Raw genomic sequence first — 17,340 nt, forward strand, 5'->3', positions numbered from 1 at the left:
TGTGATCTTAGCTCACTGCAACCTCCACCTCCTAGGTTCAAGTGATTCTCCTGCCTCAGCCTCCTAAGTAGCTGTGATTACAGGTGCATGCCACCACACCTGGCTAATTTTTGTATTTTTAGTGGAGATGGGGTTTCACCATGTTGGCCATACTGGGCTTGAACTCCTGACCTCAAGTGATCTGCCTGCCTTGACCTCCCAAAGTGCTGGGACTACAGGTGTGAGCCACCACACCTGGCCAAAATTGACCCATTTTTAGCCAGACTAACTAAAAAAAAAGAGAGAAGACCCAAATAAATGAAATTGAAGATAAAAAATGAGACATTACAACTGATACCACAGAAATTCAAAGGACTGTTAGAGGATACTGTGAGCAGCTATATGCCAATAAATCAGAAAACCTAGAAGCAATTGTTACATCCGTAGACACATACAATGTAGCAAGATTGAACCAGGAAAAAATCCAAAACCCGAGTAGGCCAATAATAAGTAACGTGATCAAAGCTATAATAAAAAGTCTGTCAGCAAAAAAAGCCCAGGACCCAACAACTTCCCTCCTGATTTTTTTTCAAATTAGTATCAATTCTTTCAAACTATTTCAAAAAATAGAGGAGGCAGGAATATGTCTAAACCTATTATGTGAGGCCAGGAGTACCCTGATACCAAAATCAGACAAAGATCCATCAAAAAAAAGAAAATACAAGCTAACAACTTTGATGAATATTGATGGAAACATCAACAAAACATGAGCAAACCAAATTCAACAACACATTAAAGCGATCATTCATTAAGAACAAGTGGGATTTATCCTAGGGATGTAAGGATGGTTCAGTGTACACAGATCAATCAATGTGATACATCATATCAGTAGAATAAAGGACAAAAACCACATGATCATTTCTATTGGTGTTGAAAAACCATTTGAATAAATACATTCAATATCCCTTCATGATAAAAATTCTAAAAAATTGGATGTAGAAGAAACATACTTCAACATAATAAAAGCCATATACTACAGACTCATACCTAGTATTATACTGAATGAGGAAAAACTGAAAGCCTTTTCTCTAAGATTGGGAACACAAGAAGGATGTCCACTTTTACCACTATTGTTCAACATACTACTGGAACGGAACTCCTAGCTAGAGCAATCAGACGAGACAAAAGTAAAGGGCATCCAAATTGGAAAGGAAGAAGTCAAATTATCCTTGTTTGTGGATGATGTGATCTTAAATATGGAATAACCTAAACAGTCCAACAAAAAACGCTATTAGAAGTGATAAATAAATGAAAGTTTCCAGATACAAAATCCACATGCAAAAATCAGTAGCACTTCTATATGCCAACAGCAAAGAATCGGAAAAGGAAATCAAGAAAGTAATCCCAATTACAAGAGCTACAAATAAAATTAAATTCCTAGGAATTAATTTAACTGAAGAAGTGAAAAATCTCTTCAATGAAAACTATAAAACATTGATGGAATAAATTGAAGAGGACACAAAAAATGGAAAGATATTCCATGTTCATAGATTGGAAGAATCAATATTGTTAAAATGTCTATACTACCCAAAGCAATCTTCAGATTCTATACAATCTTATCAAACTATCCATGACATTCTTCACAGAAAGGGAAAAATCAATCCTTAAATTTATGTGGAAACACAAAAGGCTCAGAATAACTGAAACTATGCTGAGCAAAAAGAACACAACTCAAGGAATCACATTACTTGACTTCAAATTATACTACAGGGCTATAGTAACCAAAAGAGCATGGTATTGCCATAAAAACAGACACATAGACCAACAAAAAAAGAATAGAGAACCCAGAAACAAATCCATATACCTACAGTGAACTCATTTTTCACAAAGGTGCCAAGACTACACATTGGGGAAAAGACAGTCTCTTCAATAAATGGTGTTCCAACAACTAGATATCCACATGTAGAAGACTGAAACTAGACCCTTATCTCTCACTATATACAAGAATTAAATTAAAATAGATTAAGGAATTGAATCTAAGGACTCAAATTATGAAACTACTACAATGAAACACTGGGGAAACTCTCCAGGACATTGGAATGGGCAAACATTTCTTGAGTAATACCCCACAAGCACAGGCAGCCAAAGCAAAAATGGACAAATGCAACCACATCAAAGTAAAAAGCTTCCTTCCAGCAAAGAACAATCAACAACAGAAGAAGAAAACCCAAAGAATGGGAGAAAATATTTGCAAATTAACCATCTGACAAAGGATTTGTAAGCAGAGCACACAAGGAGCTCAAACAACTCTATAGGAAAAAATCTAATAAACCAATTAAAATATAGGCAAAAGTTCTAAATAGACATTTCTCAAAAGACGACATACAAATGACAAACACGCATATGAAAAGGTGCTCGACATTATTGATCATCAGAGAGACGTCAATCAAAACTACAATGAGATATCATCTCACATCTGCTAAAATGGATTTTATCCAAAAGACAGGCAATAACAGGCTGGAGAGGATGTGACAAAAAGGGGACTCTTGGACACTGTTTATGGGAATGTGAATTAGTACAACTACTATGGAGAACAGTTTGGGCCTTCCTCAGAAAAACTGAAAATAGCACTATCGTATGATCCAGCAAACCCACTGCTAAGTATATACCCCCAAAATGGGAAATCAGTATACTGAAGAGATATCTGCACTCCCATGTTTATTGCAGTTCCGTTCACAATAGCCAGATTTGGAAGCAATCCAAGTGTCCATCAACCAATGAATGAATAAAAAAATGGTAAGTATACAAAATGGAGTACTATTCAGCCATAAAAAAATGAGATCCTGTCATTTGCAGCAACATGGATGAACTGGAGGTCATTATGTTAAGTGAAATAAGCTAAGCACAGAAAGACAAACTTTAAATGTTCTCTCTTATTTGTGAAAGCTAAAGATTAAAACAATTGAACTTATGGAGATAGAGAATAAAAGGATGGTTATCAGAGGCTGGGAAGTGTAGTAAGGTGGGTGTGCAGGGGTAGGGGGAATGGTTAATGAGTACAAAAAAATTTAGAATGAATAAGATCTAATGTCTGATAACACAACAGGGTGACGATAGTCAATAATAATTTAATTGTACACTTAAAAATAACTAAAAGAGTATAATTATATTGTAAACAAACAAAAAAAGTCTGAGATGATGGATACCTCATTTACCCTGGTGTGATTATTATACATTGTATGCCTGTCTTAAGATATCCCATATATACCATAAATAAGTATATAAATCTATGTACCCATAAAAATTAAAGACAAAACAAAACCAAAAACCACAGCCTTCCCCAAAGGCTACTGCAACCTTAAACAAAAAATACTTCTGCCGGGATATCTGCCCACCAACTGCCTGTCTAACCTTGGACTGGTGCCACCTTTGTTACTGATCCTTGTAACCAAAGATAATTGATTCAAAATAATTGTGTAATCCTTCTTATTTTTCTTTTTGAAACTTTTTTCTTCCCTTACTGTGTATTCACTCTTCTCTGAATACACACATAGTTTGTGACGGCATGCATATTCCCATTGCAATGCTTATTCTTGAATAAATATCACTTTCTTTTAGAGAGCTTTTCTTTATCTGTTATGTAAGTTGATGTGACTCACATAACTGTTCCCAAACAGCTAAATTACTTTTCTCTGACTTCTGAATTACCCAGCAGCAGGTTGGGGCCTGTAGAATGTTGGTACACAAAAGGGTTATGTATGTCTGTAGTTTTTACAATGAAAATTATAGAACGTGAAAGTTAATTTGGTACATCGTGTCTGCTGGTGATACGCAGAAAGTACAGTCTGAGCTTTGTCCCAAGTGAAGTGCATATCAGGTTCTTATAGTGGAAAGGCAAGGCACAAGACTTTTTTGAATATTAAAAGAAAACAAAAGTAAAGTAAATGCATTGTGAAATACTGTCAGCTGAAAGGAATGTTGTTGTATTGAGTGTCAGTTCCAGGAAGTTACTCAAAACTTAAAGGTGTAGCAATCCTGTTTATACAGTTTCTCCTCCTATAGGCACTTTACTTCATCTTGAAACCCATAGGGAGTAATTGGAAAGAACATGGGTTTCAGGCAAGTTTTTAATTCTTTTCACAAATCCCCTTTTTATTTATCTTTAAAATAAAGATTGTTGCAAGAATAGATTTAGATAATACATGCATGGTACTTAATACAGAGGAAGCATTAAGCACAGTAATTCCTGTTGTACAGAGCTCCACATGTAGGCGGTTCAGAGATACTTCCCAGGGCCCTGGCACTGGTGCCTGTCCCTCCTGCTGAAGTTGCCTTTCCTGGTGTCCAGTGATTGAATTCTAAATTCAGCACATATACCAGAGGAATGCAAGCCAAAGAAGTTGTTACAGCTACAGTTGCTGGGAATCCATGAATCAAAGACTTGCTCAGCTAGTTCTGTATGTGAAAGGAAATGGGTGTGACACTGAAGAAGCCTTTTGAATTCTGATTCAGGAGATATGTAATTAGATGCTACTTGATTTTGTTCCACAGATTTTTGGCTGAGAAAGACTTGAGAGCTAAGGTTCTGTGATCCAGAACAGACTTACTCTTTCGGAAATGAAGAGGGCCCTCCCTGTGCTTATTTTTCCAGGATTGAAAATTGAATCAGGGACTCGTTGTTGAGAAGAGAACAGTGAGCAGAATCACATTGACCTGGTCCTGGAATTTGTCTGACAATTTCTGGTTGACTGCAGGAGGTCTGAAGACTGGAAGGGACCCCACTCAATTGTGCTATTTCTCTCTCTCTCTTTTTTTTTCTTTTGAGACGGAGTCGCCCAGGCTGGAGGGCAGTGGTGCGATCTCAGCTAACTGCAACCTCTGCCTCCCGGGTTCAAGCAGTTCTCTGCCTCAGCCTCCCAAGTAACTGGTATTACAGGTGCCTGCCACCACTCCTGGCTAATTTTTGTATTTTCAGTAGAGACGGGGTTTCACCATCTTGGCCAGGCTGATCTTGAACTCCTGACCTTGTGATCCACCAGCCTCAGCCTCCTAAAGTGCTGGGATTACAGACGTGAGCCACCGCGCCCGGCCAATTGTGCTATTTCTCTACAGGACAAAAGGATATATAATCTGGTAAGTCCTAATGGGATCGGGGATGAAAAAGAAAAGGTACCATCATCAGCGACAAAAATGTTCAGGATGGGTTTGTGAAATGAGTCAAAGAATTTTCTTTTCCTACATAATTTGACTGAAAAGGAAGTTAAGTTCTTTTTAATAATGGAGAATTCCTGATAGCATGTATGGCTAAGGAATATATCTTTGATACATTGTTGTACACGTCCAGTCTTGGAGAAACTTCTTATGTTCTTATTATTCTCTGTTGTCCAGTGAGCTCTTATGTGGCCCCTATCAGACAGAATTGAAATGGTCACATCAGGACTTTTACATAAACTGTTGAAAATTCTGACTCTCTTCATTATTGAACATATTTAGAATGTTCAAAAACCGAATTCCTATAGTTAGGAAATCCTATTCCTATTTGTTTTAATTGTAACAATACAATTATACTCTTAATTGTAACAATACAGTTATACTGTTTTAGCTATTTTTAACTGTACAATTATTGACTATAGTCACCCCGTTGTGCTATCAAATCCTAGGTCTTATTCAGAAATACTAGATCTTATTCAGTCTAACTATTTTTTTGGTACTCATTAACCATCCCCACCTCCCTGCCACCCCCTAATACCCTTCCCAGCCTCTGGTAACCATCATTTGACTCTCTATCTCCATAACTTCAATTGTCTTAATGTTTAGCTCTCATAAATAAGTGAGAACATGTAAAGTTTGTCTTTTTGTGCCTGGTTTATTTACTTAATCACATCTAGTCCCATCTATGTTGTTGCGAATGACGGGACCTCTCTTTTTTTTTTTTTTTTGAGATGGAGTTTTGCTCTTGTTGCCCAGGCTGGAGTGCAACAGCGTGATCTTGGCTCACTGCAACCTCCACTTCCTGGGTTCAAGTGATTCTCCTGCCTCAGCCTCCTGAGTAGCTGGGATTACAGGCATGTGCCACCACATCTGGCTAATTTTGTATTTTTAGTAGAGACGGGATTTCTCCATGTTGGTCAGGCTGGTCTTGAACTCCTGACCTCAGGTGATCCACCCACCTCAGCCTCCCAAAGTGCTGGGATTACAGGCATGAGCCACCGCACCCAGCCAATCTCATTCTTTTTTATGGTTGAGTAGTACTCTGTTATGTATATGTACCACATTTTAACTGTTCATTTGTTGATGAACACTTGCATTGTTTCCTAATCTTGGCTATTGTGAACAGTGCTGCAACAAACATGGGAGTGCAGATATCTCTTCAATATACTGTTTTTCTTTCTTTTGGGTGTATACCCAGTAGAGAGGTTGCTAGGTTGTATGGCAGCTCTATTTTTAGCTTTTTGAGGAAGGTCCAAACTGTTCTCCATAGTGGCTGTACTAATTTACATTCCCACAAACAGGGTACAAGGTTCTCTTTTCTCCACCTTCTCTCCAGCATTTTTTATTAATGGGTGAGATTTTAACAGGGGTGAGATTATATCTCATTGTAGTTTTGATTGACATTTTCTGATAACTAAAATGTTGAGGACCTTTTCATATGAGTTTTCATTTGTATGTATTCCTTTGAGAAATGTTTATTCAACTCTTTTGCCCATATTTTAATCCAATTATATTTTTCCTATAGAGTTGTGTGAGCTCCTTATATTTTCTAGTTATTAATCCCTTTTCAGATGGGCGGTTTGCAAATATTTTCTCCCATTCTGTGGGTCGTATTTTTCTGTTGCTGATTTTTCCTTTTGCTGGAAGGAAGCTTTGTAACTTAATGAGATCCAATTTGTCTATTTTTGCTTTGGTTACCTGTGCTTATGGTGTATTACTTAAGAAATTTTTGCCTAGACCAATGTCCTAGAGAGTTTCCCCAATGTTTTCCTGTAGTAGTTTCACAGTTTGAGGCTTTAGATTGAAGTCTTTAATCTATTTTGATTTTATTTTTGTACATGATGAGAGAGAGTGGTGTAGTTTCAGTCTTCTGCATATGAATATCCAGCTTTCCCAGCACCATTTATTGAAGTGACTGTCCTTTCTCTAATGTGTATTCTTGGCACCTTGGTAAAAAATGAGCTTACTGTAGGTGTATGGATTTGTTTCTGGGTTCTTGATTATTTTTCTTTGGTCTATGTGTCTGTTTTCATGCCAGTACCATGCTGTTTTGGTTACTGTAGCTCTGTAGTAGAATTTGATGTCAGATAATATGATTCCTTGAGTTTTGCTCTTTTTGCTTAGGATAGATTTGGTTATTCTGGGTCTTTTGTGTTTCCATATACATTTTAGGATTGTTTTTTCTCTTTCTGTGAAGAATGTCATTGGTATTTTGATAGAATTTGCATAGAATCTGAAGATTGCTTTGCATAGTATGGACATTTTAACAATGTTGATTCTTCCAATCTATGAACATGGAATATCTTTTCATTTTTTTGTGTCATCTTTAGTTTCTTTCATCAACGTTTTATAGTTTTCATTGAGGAGATTTTTTGCTTCTTCAGTTAAATTAATTCCTAGGAATTTAATTTTATTTGTGGCTCTTGTAAATGGGATTACTTTCTTGATTTCCTTTTCTGATTCTTTGCTGTTGGCATACAGAAGTGCTACTGATTTTTTGGATGTTGATTTTGTATCCTGTAACTTTAATGAATTTATAACTTCTTTTTTTTTTTTTTTTTTTTTTTTTGAGATGGAGTCTCACTCTGTCACCCAGGCTGGAGTGCAGTGGCGTGATCTCGGCTCACTCCAAGCTCTGCCTCCCGGGTTCACACCATTCTCCTGTCTCAGCCTCCCAAGTAACTGAGACTACAGGCGCCCGCCACCATGCCCAGCTAATTTTTTGTACTTTTTAGTAGAGACGGGGTTTCACCGTGTTAGCCAGGATGGTCTCGATCTCCTGACTTTGTGATCCACCCACCTTGGCCTCCCAAAGTGCAGGGATTACAGGCATGAGCCACTGCGCCTGGCCAATGAATTTATAACTTTCTAATAGTTTTTTGTTGTTGGAATCTTTAGGTTGTTCCAAATATAAGACCACATCATCTACAAACAAGGACAATTTGACTTCTTCCTTTCCAATTAGGATGCCCTTTATTTTTTTCTTCTCCCCATTTAGTGAGTCTGTCATATATGACTTTTTATTATGTTGAGGTATGTTCCTTCTATACCCACTTTTTTGAGGGGTTTTATCATCAAGGGATATTGAGTTTTATCAAGTGTTTTTCAGCATTAATGGAAATGATCACATGGTTTTTGTCCTTCGTTCTGTTGATATAAGGTATCACCTTGATTGATTTGTGTATGTTGTACCATCCTTGCATCCCTGGGTCGTGATAAATGATGTTTTTAATGTATTGTTGAATTTGGTTTCCTAGTATTTTGTTGAGGATGTTTCCATCAATATTCATCAGAGATATTGGCTTGTAGTTTTTTTGAAGTTTCTTTGTCTTGTTTTTTATTAGGGTAATATTGGCCTCATAAAATGAGTTTGGAAGTATTCCCTCTTTGTCTATTTTTAAAAATAGTTTGAATAGGATTGGTATTAGCTCTTCTTTAAATGTTTGGTAGAATTCAGCATTGAATTCATTGGGTCCCAGGCATTTATTTACTGGGAGACTTTTTATTACGGCCTTGCTCTCATTAACTGTGATTGATATGTTCAGGTTTTGGATTTCTTCAAGGTTCAATCTTGGTAGGCTGTGTGTTTCTGGGAATTTATCAATTTCCTCTAGATTTTCCAATTTATTGGTATATAGTTGTTCATAGTAGCCACCAATAATCCTTTGAATTTCTGTAGTATCAGTTATAATCTTTTCTTTTCATCTATGTTTTATTTATTTGGGCCTTCTCTCTTTTTTCTTAGTCTGCCTAAAGATTTGTCTATTTTGTTTATCTTTTCAACATAGCAACTTTCATTTCATTCATCTTTTATATTGTTTTCTTCATTTTAACTTTATTTCTGCTCTATCATTATTGTTTGTTATTTTCTACTAATTTTGGGTTTGGTCTGCTCTTGGTTTTCTAGTTCTTTAAAATGCATCATTAGGTTATTTATTTGAAGTTTTTCTTCTGTTTTGATGTAGACACTTATAGCTATAAATTTCCCTCTTTGTACTGCTTTTGCTGTATCCCATGGGTTTTGGTATGCTTGCATTATCATTTGTTTCAAGAAATGTTTCAGTTTCCTCATCAATTTCTTCATTGGCCCATCAGTCATTCAGGAGCATATTGTTTACTTTCCATGTGTTTGTATAATTTCTAAAATTCCTATTATTGATTTCTAGTTTTATTCCATTGTGTTCAGAGAAGATACATTATATTATTTCAACTTTTTGAGTGTTTTAAGACTAGTTCTGTGACCTAAAATATGGTCCACTCTTGAAAATGATCCATGTGATGAGAAGAAAAAATGTGTATTCTGCGTCCATTGGATAAAATGTTCTGTAAATACCTATTAGGTTCATTTGTTCTATAGTACAGATTGAGTCCAATGTTTCCTTGCTGATTTTCTGTCTGGGAGATCTGTCCAATGCTGAAAGCGAGATGTTAAAGTCTCTAGCTATTATTGTATTGGGATCTACCTCTTTAGCTCTAATCTGAATCTAAATCTATTTTGTCTGATATAAGTATAGCTATTCCTGCTCTTTTTTGGTTTCCATTGTCACAAATGTATTTTCCATTCTTATGTTTTTATTCCACGTGTATCTTTGTAGGAGAAGTGTATTTCTTGTAGGTAACAGATCATTGGGTCTTGTTTTTTTAATTAATTCAATCACTCTATGTCTTTAGATTGGACAGTTTAGTTCATTTACATTTAATGTTATTACTAATAAGTGAGGACTTTTGGTATTTTATTTTTTGTTTTCTGGTTGTTTTGTGATCTTCTGTTTCTTCTTCATTTTCCTCTTCCTTTTAGTGAAGGTAATTTTCACTGATGGCATATTTTAATTTCTTGCTTTTCATTTTTTGCTTATTCATTGTATGTTTTTAGATTTGAAATTACTGTGAGGCTTGCAAATGCTATCTTATAACTCATTATTTTAAATGGATGACAACTTAATAGTGATTGCATAAACAAACAAACACAAAAGAAAACTAATAAAACTCTACACTTGAACTTTGTCTCCCTGCTTTTTAACTGTTTGTTGTTTCTCTTTATGTCCTATGGTACTATGTCTTGAAAGTTGTAGTTGTTTTTGATTGGTTTATCATTTGGCCTTTCTACTTAAGATAAGGGTATTTTACACAACACAATTACAGTGTTCCAATATTATGTGTTTTTCTGTGTGCTTCCTACTACCATTGAATTTTGTACCTTCAGATGATTTCTTCTTGCTCATTAACATCCTTTTCTTTCAGACTGAACAACTCCCTGTAGTATTTCTTGTAAGACAGGTTTGGTGTTGATGAACTCTCTCAGTTTTTGTCTGTCTAGGAAGGTCTTTATTTCTCCTTCATCCTTGAAGCATATTTTTTGCCAGATATACTACTCTAAGGTAAAAGTTTCTTTTCCCTTCAGCATATTAAATATGTCATGCCACTGTCTCTTGGCCTGTAAGGTTTCCAGTGAAAAGTCTGATACTAGACGTATTGGAATTTTATTATTTGCTATGTTTTCTTTTCTTTTGCCATTTTAGAATTCTTAGTTTATACTTGATATTTGGGAGTTTGATTATCAAATGTCTGAGATAGTCTTCTTTGGGTTAAATTAGCTGGGTGTTCTGTTACCTTCTTGTACCTTGTACTTGAATATTGGTATCTTACTCTGGTTTTGGGAAGTTCTCCCTTTGCATAAACTTTCTACACTTATCTCTTTCTCAATCTTCTCTTTAAGGCCAATAACTCTTAGATTTGCCCTGTTGAGGCTATTTTCTACATCTTGTAGCATGCTTCTTTCTTTTTTCTTTTGTCTCCTTTGACTATATATTTCAAATAGCTTGTTTTCAAGATCATTAATTCTTCCTTCTGTTTGATCAATTCTGTTATTAAGAGATGCTGATGCATTCTCCTGTAGGTCAATGTATTTTTCAACTCCAGAATTTCTGCTTCTTTTTAATTATTTCAATTTCCTTAAAAAATGTATCTGATAGAATTCTGAATTCCTTTTATGTGTTATCTTGAATTCTTTTGAGTGTCCTCAAAACAGCTACTTTGAATTCTTTGTTTGAATGATTACATATCTCTGTCTCTCTGGGATTGGTCCCTGATGCCTTATTTAGTCTATTTGGTAAGGTCATGTTTTCCTGAATAGTCTTTTTTTTTTTTTTAATTCAAAATTACATTTTATTGCAGAATTTAAAAATAGTTTTCCTTATAGGCTTCCTGGACTAGAGACTTACATTTTCTTTCTTTCTTTCTTTTTTAAATTATATATATATTTTCTTTTTCTATACTTTTATTTTAAGTTCAGGGGTACATGTGTAGGTTTGTTATATAGGTAAACTTGTATCATGGGAGTTTGTTGTACAAATTATTTTGTCACCAAGGTATTAAGCCTAGTACCCATTTGTTATTTTTCCTGATCCTCTCCCTCCTCCCACCCTCCATCCTCTACCTTCCAGTAGGCCCCAGTGTGTGTTGGTCCCCTCCATGAGTCTATGTGTTCTCATCATTTAGCTCCCACTTATAAGTGAAAACATGTGGTATTTGGTTTTCTGTTTCTGTGTTAGTTTATCAAGGATAATGGCCGCCAGCTCCACTGGGAGCTGTCCTTGATCTTGTTCTTTTTTTGGCTACGTAGTATTCCATGAGGTATATGTACCACATTTTCTTTATCCAGTCCACAGTTGATGGGTATTTAGGTTTATTCCATGTCTTTGCTATTGTGAATAGTGCTGCAATGAACATACGCAAGTAGGTGTCTTTATTATAAAATGATATCTATTCTTTTGGGTATATACCCAGTAATGAGCTTGCTGGGTCAGATGGTGTTTCTGTCTTTAGGACTTTGAGGAATCACCAAATTGTCTTTCACAACGGTTGAACTGATTTACATTCCCATCAACAGTGTATAAGCATTCCTTTTTCTCCACAACCTTGCCAGCGTCTGTTATTTTTTGACTTTTATTAATAGCCATTCAGGCTTGTGTCAGTTGATATCTCATTGTGGTTTTGATTTGCATTTCTCTAATGATCAGTGATGTTGAGCTTTTTTTAAATAAGATTGGCCACATGTATGTCTTTTTTTTGAAAAGTGCCTCAGCAAATATTGCTGCCTGATCCTTCCTCTGGAAGCTTCGTCTCAGAGGGGCACCCAGCTGTGTAAGGTGTCAGTCAGCCCCTACTGGCAGACGTCTCCCAGTTAGGCTACACAGGGGTCAGGGACTCCCTTGAGGAGGCAGTCTATCTGTCCTCAGAGCTCAAACTCTGTGCTGGGATAACCACTGCTCTGTTCAGAGCTGTCAGTCAGGGACGTTTAAGTCAGCAGAAGTTTCTGCTCCCTTTTGTTCAGCTATGCCCTGCCCCCAGAGGTGGAGTGGAGTCTACAGAGGCAGACAGCCCTCGTTGAGCTGCGGTGGGCTCCACCCAGTCTGAGCTTCCTGGTGGCTTTGTTTACCTACTCAAGCCTCAGCAATGGCAGACACCCCTCCGCCAGCCCAGGCTGCCAGCTAGCAGTTCAATCTTGGACTGCTGCACTAGCACTGAGCAAGGCTCTGTGGGCGTGGGACCTGCCGAGCCAGGCGCAGGATATAATCTCCTGGTGTGCTGTTTGCTAAGACCATTGGAAAAGTGCAGTATTAGGGCAGGAATGTCCCAATTTTCCAGGTACAGTCTGTCACGGCTTCCCTTGGCTAGGAAAGGGAAATCCCCCAACCCCTTGCACTTCCCTGGTGAGGCAACACCCTGCCCTGCTTGGGCTCACCCTCCGTGGACTGCACCTACTATGCAACCAGTCCCAGTGAGATGAACCAGGTACCTCAGTTGGAAATGCAGAAATCACCTGTCTTCTGCATCGATCACGCTGGGAGTTGCAGACTGGAACTGTTGTTATTCGGCCATCTTGGAACGATCCTCCGCAAACCATCCTTTTCATATATGTTGTTTTTACCTTCAGTGTAGACTAGGACCTGATCATTTCTCATTACTTTGAGTGCAATGCCCTGGCCTACCCTGTCATTAATGATTACCTGTATTATTGCAAAACTACCCTACTAGACTTCCCACTTCTGCCTGAACTCCCTTACTGCAGGCTAATGTCAACCCACCTGCCATAGACATCTCTCTGCAAAAGATGCAACAGATATGTCACTTGTGTGCTCAAATCCCTCCAAAGGCTTTTAATCTCACTTCAAGTAAAAGAGAGTGATGAAAATGACTGACAGGGGCCTTCACCAACTTGCCTTCAGTTTCTTCTGACCTCATCTTCTTTCCTTTCCACCTCACATATTCCAGGCATGCATTGCTTCTAAATCTTTGCACTTGCTGATTTCTCTACCTGGAATTCTTTTCTCCACATAATGTTCATTGTTTATACCTTGCCTTCTCTACGTTATTGTTCAACTGCCACTTCTCAGTGTGGCTTTCTCTGTAAAACTGCAAACACCAACATATTCTCTACCACTACTCATATCATCTTAACATAAACTCCGCCTTCCCTCTGGCCCTTTAGTTGATGACAGTATTGAGCCCTTCCTTCTTGTTATTTAGAGTATCCCTGGGTTAGAGGTGAGGAGATACCCAGGATTTCCTACTCCAACCATAAGGGGCAATGAATTTCACAGCAGTGCCTCTGTCAGAAGCCCAAATTGTCTTTAGAAGCCCAAAGTTGGAAGCCAGGTGTGGTGGTGTGTGCCTATAATCCCAGATGCTAGGTAGGCTGAGGTGGGAGAATCACTTAAGCCCAAGAGTTCAAGACCAGTCTGGGCAACATGGCAAGACCCTGTCTCAAAAACAACAAAAAAATGAACTCAAAGTTTAGAAAGTTATAATCTAGTCACTATTTTAAGTTAAGACCTGCTAATCTCGTATGTAGATCTTTTCCTTTAGGGGAAATATCAATAATTGGTGAGAGTTTAACCATTTTCTTCCTTTCCCAACTGATGCTCTCCTTTCATCTCCTCCTAGCAACATGCCCTCCATGTTTGAACGCATTAGCAAAAATTTGATCAAAGAGATTGGAAGCAAAGACCTGACACCTGTCAAATACCTACTGAGTGCCACCAAATTACGTCAGTTTGTTATATTACGAAAGAAGAAGGATTCTCGTTCATCTATTTGGGGACAATCTGACTATATTCCAGTTGAATTCTCCCTCAATGATATCCTGGAGCCAAGTTCTTCAGTCCCAGGTATTGTCAGCCAGAGGCCTAGGAGGTGAGGGGTGAAAAACATGGGTGGTCAGAAAAAGATGGCCCAGCATCCAAAAATAACTGAGCACCTAGAAAGGAACTTTCAGGACTAGCCTTGCCTGTAGACAAGGGGCAAGAAACAAAGACAAATTGAGAATCCTACTAATTATCTGGATGTAGGCATTCATTAGGTCATTTAATATTTGCATCAGGCTCATGAGGATATTATCCCCATTTTACATAAGAGTAAATAGAAGGTTATACAATTGTCTGTTCAAAGTTATGTACCTGGGGGCTGGGCACTGTGGCTCATGCCTATAATCCCAGCACTTTGGGAGACTGAGGCGGGCAGATCACTTGAGGCCAGGAGTTCGAGATCAGTCTGGTCAACATGCCGAAACCCAGACAGGGTGGTGCACTCTTGTACTCTCATATACTCGGGAGGCTGAGACTCAATAATTGCTTGAGCCCAGAAGGTGGAGGTTGCAGTGAGCTGAGACTGCACCAATGCACTCCAGCCTGGATGACAGAGTGAGACTCTGTCTCAAAACAACAACAACCACCAAACAAAAAACAGTTACGTCCCTGGGAACTGATAGAACTGCGATCCAAACCCAGGTCTGTCTGGCTCCACATCCCAAACATTTTCGGCCCCTGTGTGCTGCCCTCTGTGGCTGGGTGCTGTGCCTGCTGCAGAGGAGACAGTGTGCCTGGAAGGATGATCCCAGGGGTCTTCTGGACACTGTACATTTGACACCACTATTTCTCAGGGTGAAGATTTTATCTCTGTCACACAGTGCCCCTTTAAACATTTAAACATTTTCTGTCTGTAGTAATTTACGTTCAGTTGATTAGTTAGTTTTCAACAGAGTTTTAAATGAGTGGGAGGGTTGGGGCAAAATAGGTCTTTGTGATTTCATTCTGCTCACCAGCTGTTCTTGGCTAAACCTTTGAATTCTTGAATGAATTCTTGGCTAAACCTATGGTCATCTTTTCTTTCCCAGAAACTGTTGTGAGAGGACCGTTCCACTTCAGTGACATTGTGATCCAGAAGCATAAGGCTGATGTGAGTGTGAATGTTGGTGTAGAAGTGAGTGTGTCAGGGGAGACCTCTGTGGACCATGGATGCTCCCTTGAGTTTCAAATTGTTACCATCCCATCTCCAAACCTGGAAGACTTTCAAAAAAGGTGAGGCCATGGGAGAGGAAGGGGATGGATCATCAGTATCCCAGGGGGTGCTATCCTTGAACACAAAAATACATCTAGCAAGTCTTGTTGCAGGAATGAAAATCAAGATGATGACATCCCAGATTTTGCTACTCTTTTTAAGTATTCATACCTTCCTTTACTCAAGTAATAGCTATTAGTTACCTAACAAGTACTTATTAGAGCAGTAACTACCCACTACTGTGTTGTTATTCATTGGGGATAGAATGAAAACAAGAGAGATGTAAGTACCTGTCATAAAGCAGCTTACATTTAGTGGAGACAAGGGATGGGCAGGGAGTAAGAAAATAAGCAATAAAAAATAAATTAACAAAGTATTAATTTAAGTGAGACAAAGACTCTAAAACTGTTTATTTAAATAACATGTACATTACTGTCTTGGGATTTATTTTTATTTTTTTCAGCTCTATTGAGATATAGTTGACAAATACAATTGTGTGAATTTAAGGTGTACAATGTGATGATTTGATGTATGTATATATTGTGAAAAGACCACAATAAAGGCAGTTAACATATTTATTACTTCACCTAGTTATCGTTTTTTATTTTTGTGTGGTGAGAACATTTAATATCTACTCTCAGCAAATTTCAAATATACAATACAGTATTGTTACTCTGTGTTCCCTTTGACGAATGTCCCCCCATTTCCCTGACTTCCTAACCCTGGCTAACCACCATTATATTTTGTTTCTATAAGTCTGACTTTTACAGGTTCCACATATATGTGAGATTATACAGTATTTGTATTTCTCTGTTTGATTTTTATTTAGCATAAAGCCATCAAGGTTTATCCATGTTGTTGCAAATAGCAGGGTTTCTTCCTTTTTTATGGCTGAATAATATTCCACTGTACACACATACCATGATTTCTTTTTCCATTCATCTGCTGACAGGCACTTAGGTTGTTTTGGTGTCTTGGTTTTTGTGAATAATGCTGCAATGAACATAGAAGTGCAGATATGTCTTTGAACTACTGATTTAGTTTTCATTGGCTGTATACCCAGAAATGGGATTGCTGGATCATATGGCAGTTCTAGTTTTAGTTTTTTGAAGAACCAACATACTGTTTTCCATATGGCTATATCAATTACATTCCAACTAATAGCATACAAGGATTTCCTTAAATTTACATCTTTGCCAACACTTATCTTTTTGTTAAAAGCCATCCTAACAGATGCGAAGTTTTGTCTCATTGTGGTTTTGATTTGTATGTCCCTGATAAGTAATTTTGAGCACCATTTCATGTGCCTGTTAGCTTATTTGTATGTCTTTTTTTGGAGAAAATATCTATTTAGGTCCTTTGTCCATTTTTTAAATCAAGATTTTGTTTTGTTTTGCAATTTAGCTATATGAATTCTTTATATATTTTAGATATTAGCCCATTATCAGGTTTGCAAATATTTTTGATCATTCTGTAGGTTGCATTTTCACCCTATTGATTGTTTCCTTTGCTGTGCAGAAGCTTTTTAGTTTGCTGAATACCACTTTTCTTTTTTTAGCTGCTGGTGCTTTTGGTGTCATATCAAACAAATTGTTGCCATAACCAGTCTTGAGGACCTTTCCCCCTGTATTTTCTTCTAAAAATGTTTTAAGGTTCTGTATCGTATACTTAGGTTTCTAATCTACTTGGAGTTGATCTTTGTGTATAAGGTAAGGACCCAGTTTCAGTCTTTTGCATGTGAATATCCAGTTTTTTCAACACCATTTTTTGAAGACACTATCCTTTTTTTTTTTTTTTTTTTTTTTTTTTTTT

The 17,340-nt window shown here is 37.5% G+C and overlaps 1 protein-coding gene across 1 annotated transcript in view; it reads left to right on the top strand.

Moving 5' to 3' along the window:
• Positions 1-4,240: 4,240 nt before the first annotated feature.
• GSDMC (gasdermin C) overlaps positions 4,241-17,340 on the top strand; it is a 39,612-nt gene continuing 26,512 nt past the window's right edge. Inside the window, exons 1-3 of the mRNA XM_017870482.1 lie at positions 4,241-5,112; positions 14,137-14,360; positions 15,365-15,548. Of these exons, the coding sequence (XP_017725971.1) occupies positions 14,141-14,360; positions 15,365-15,548 (404 nt within the window). The 5' untranslated portion in view covers positions 4,241-5,112; positions 14,137-14,140. The remainder of the gene's footprint in view (positions 5,113-14,136; positions 14,361-15,364; positions 15,549-17,340) is intronic.

This window comes from Rhinopithecus bieti, unplaced genomic scaffold, assembly GCF_001698545.2.
Source record: "Rhinopithecus bieti isolate Rb0 unplaced genomic scaffold, ASM169854v2 scaffold_54, whole genome shotgun sequence".
NCBI classification, from domain to species: domain Eukaryota; kingdom Metazoa; phylum Chordata; class Mammalia; order Primates; family Cercopithecidae; genus Rhinopithecus; species Rhinopithecus bieti.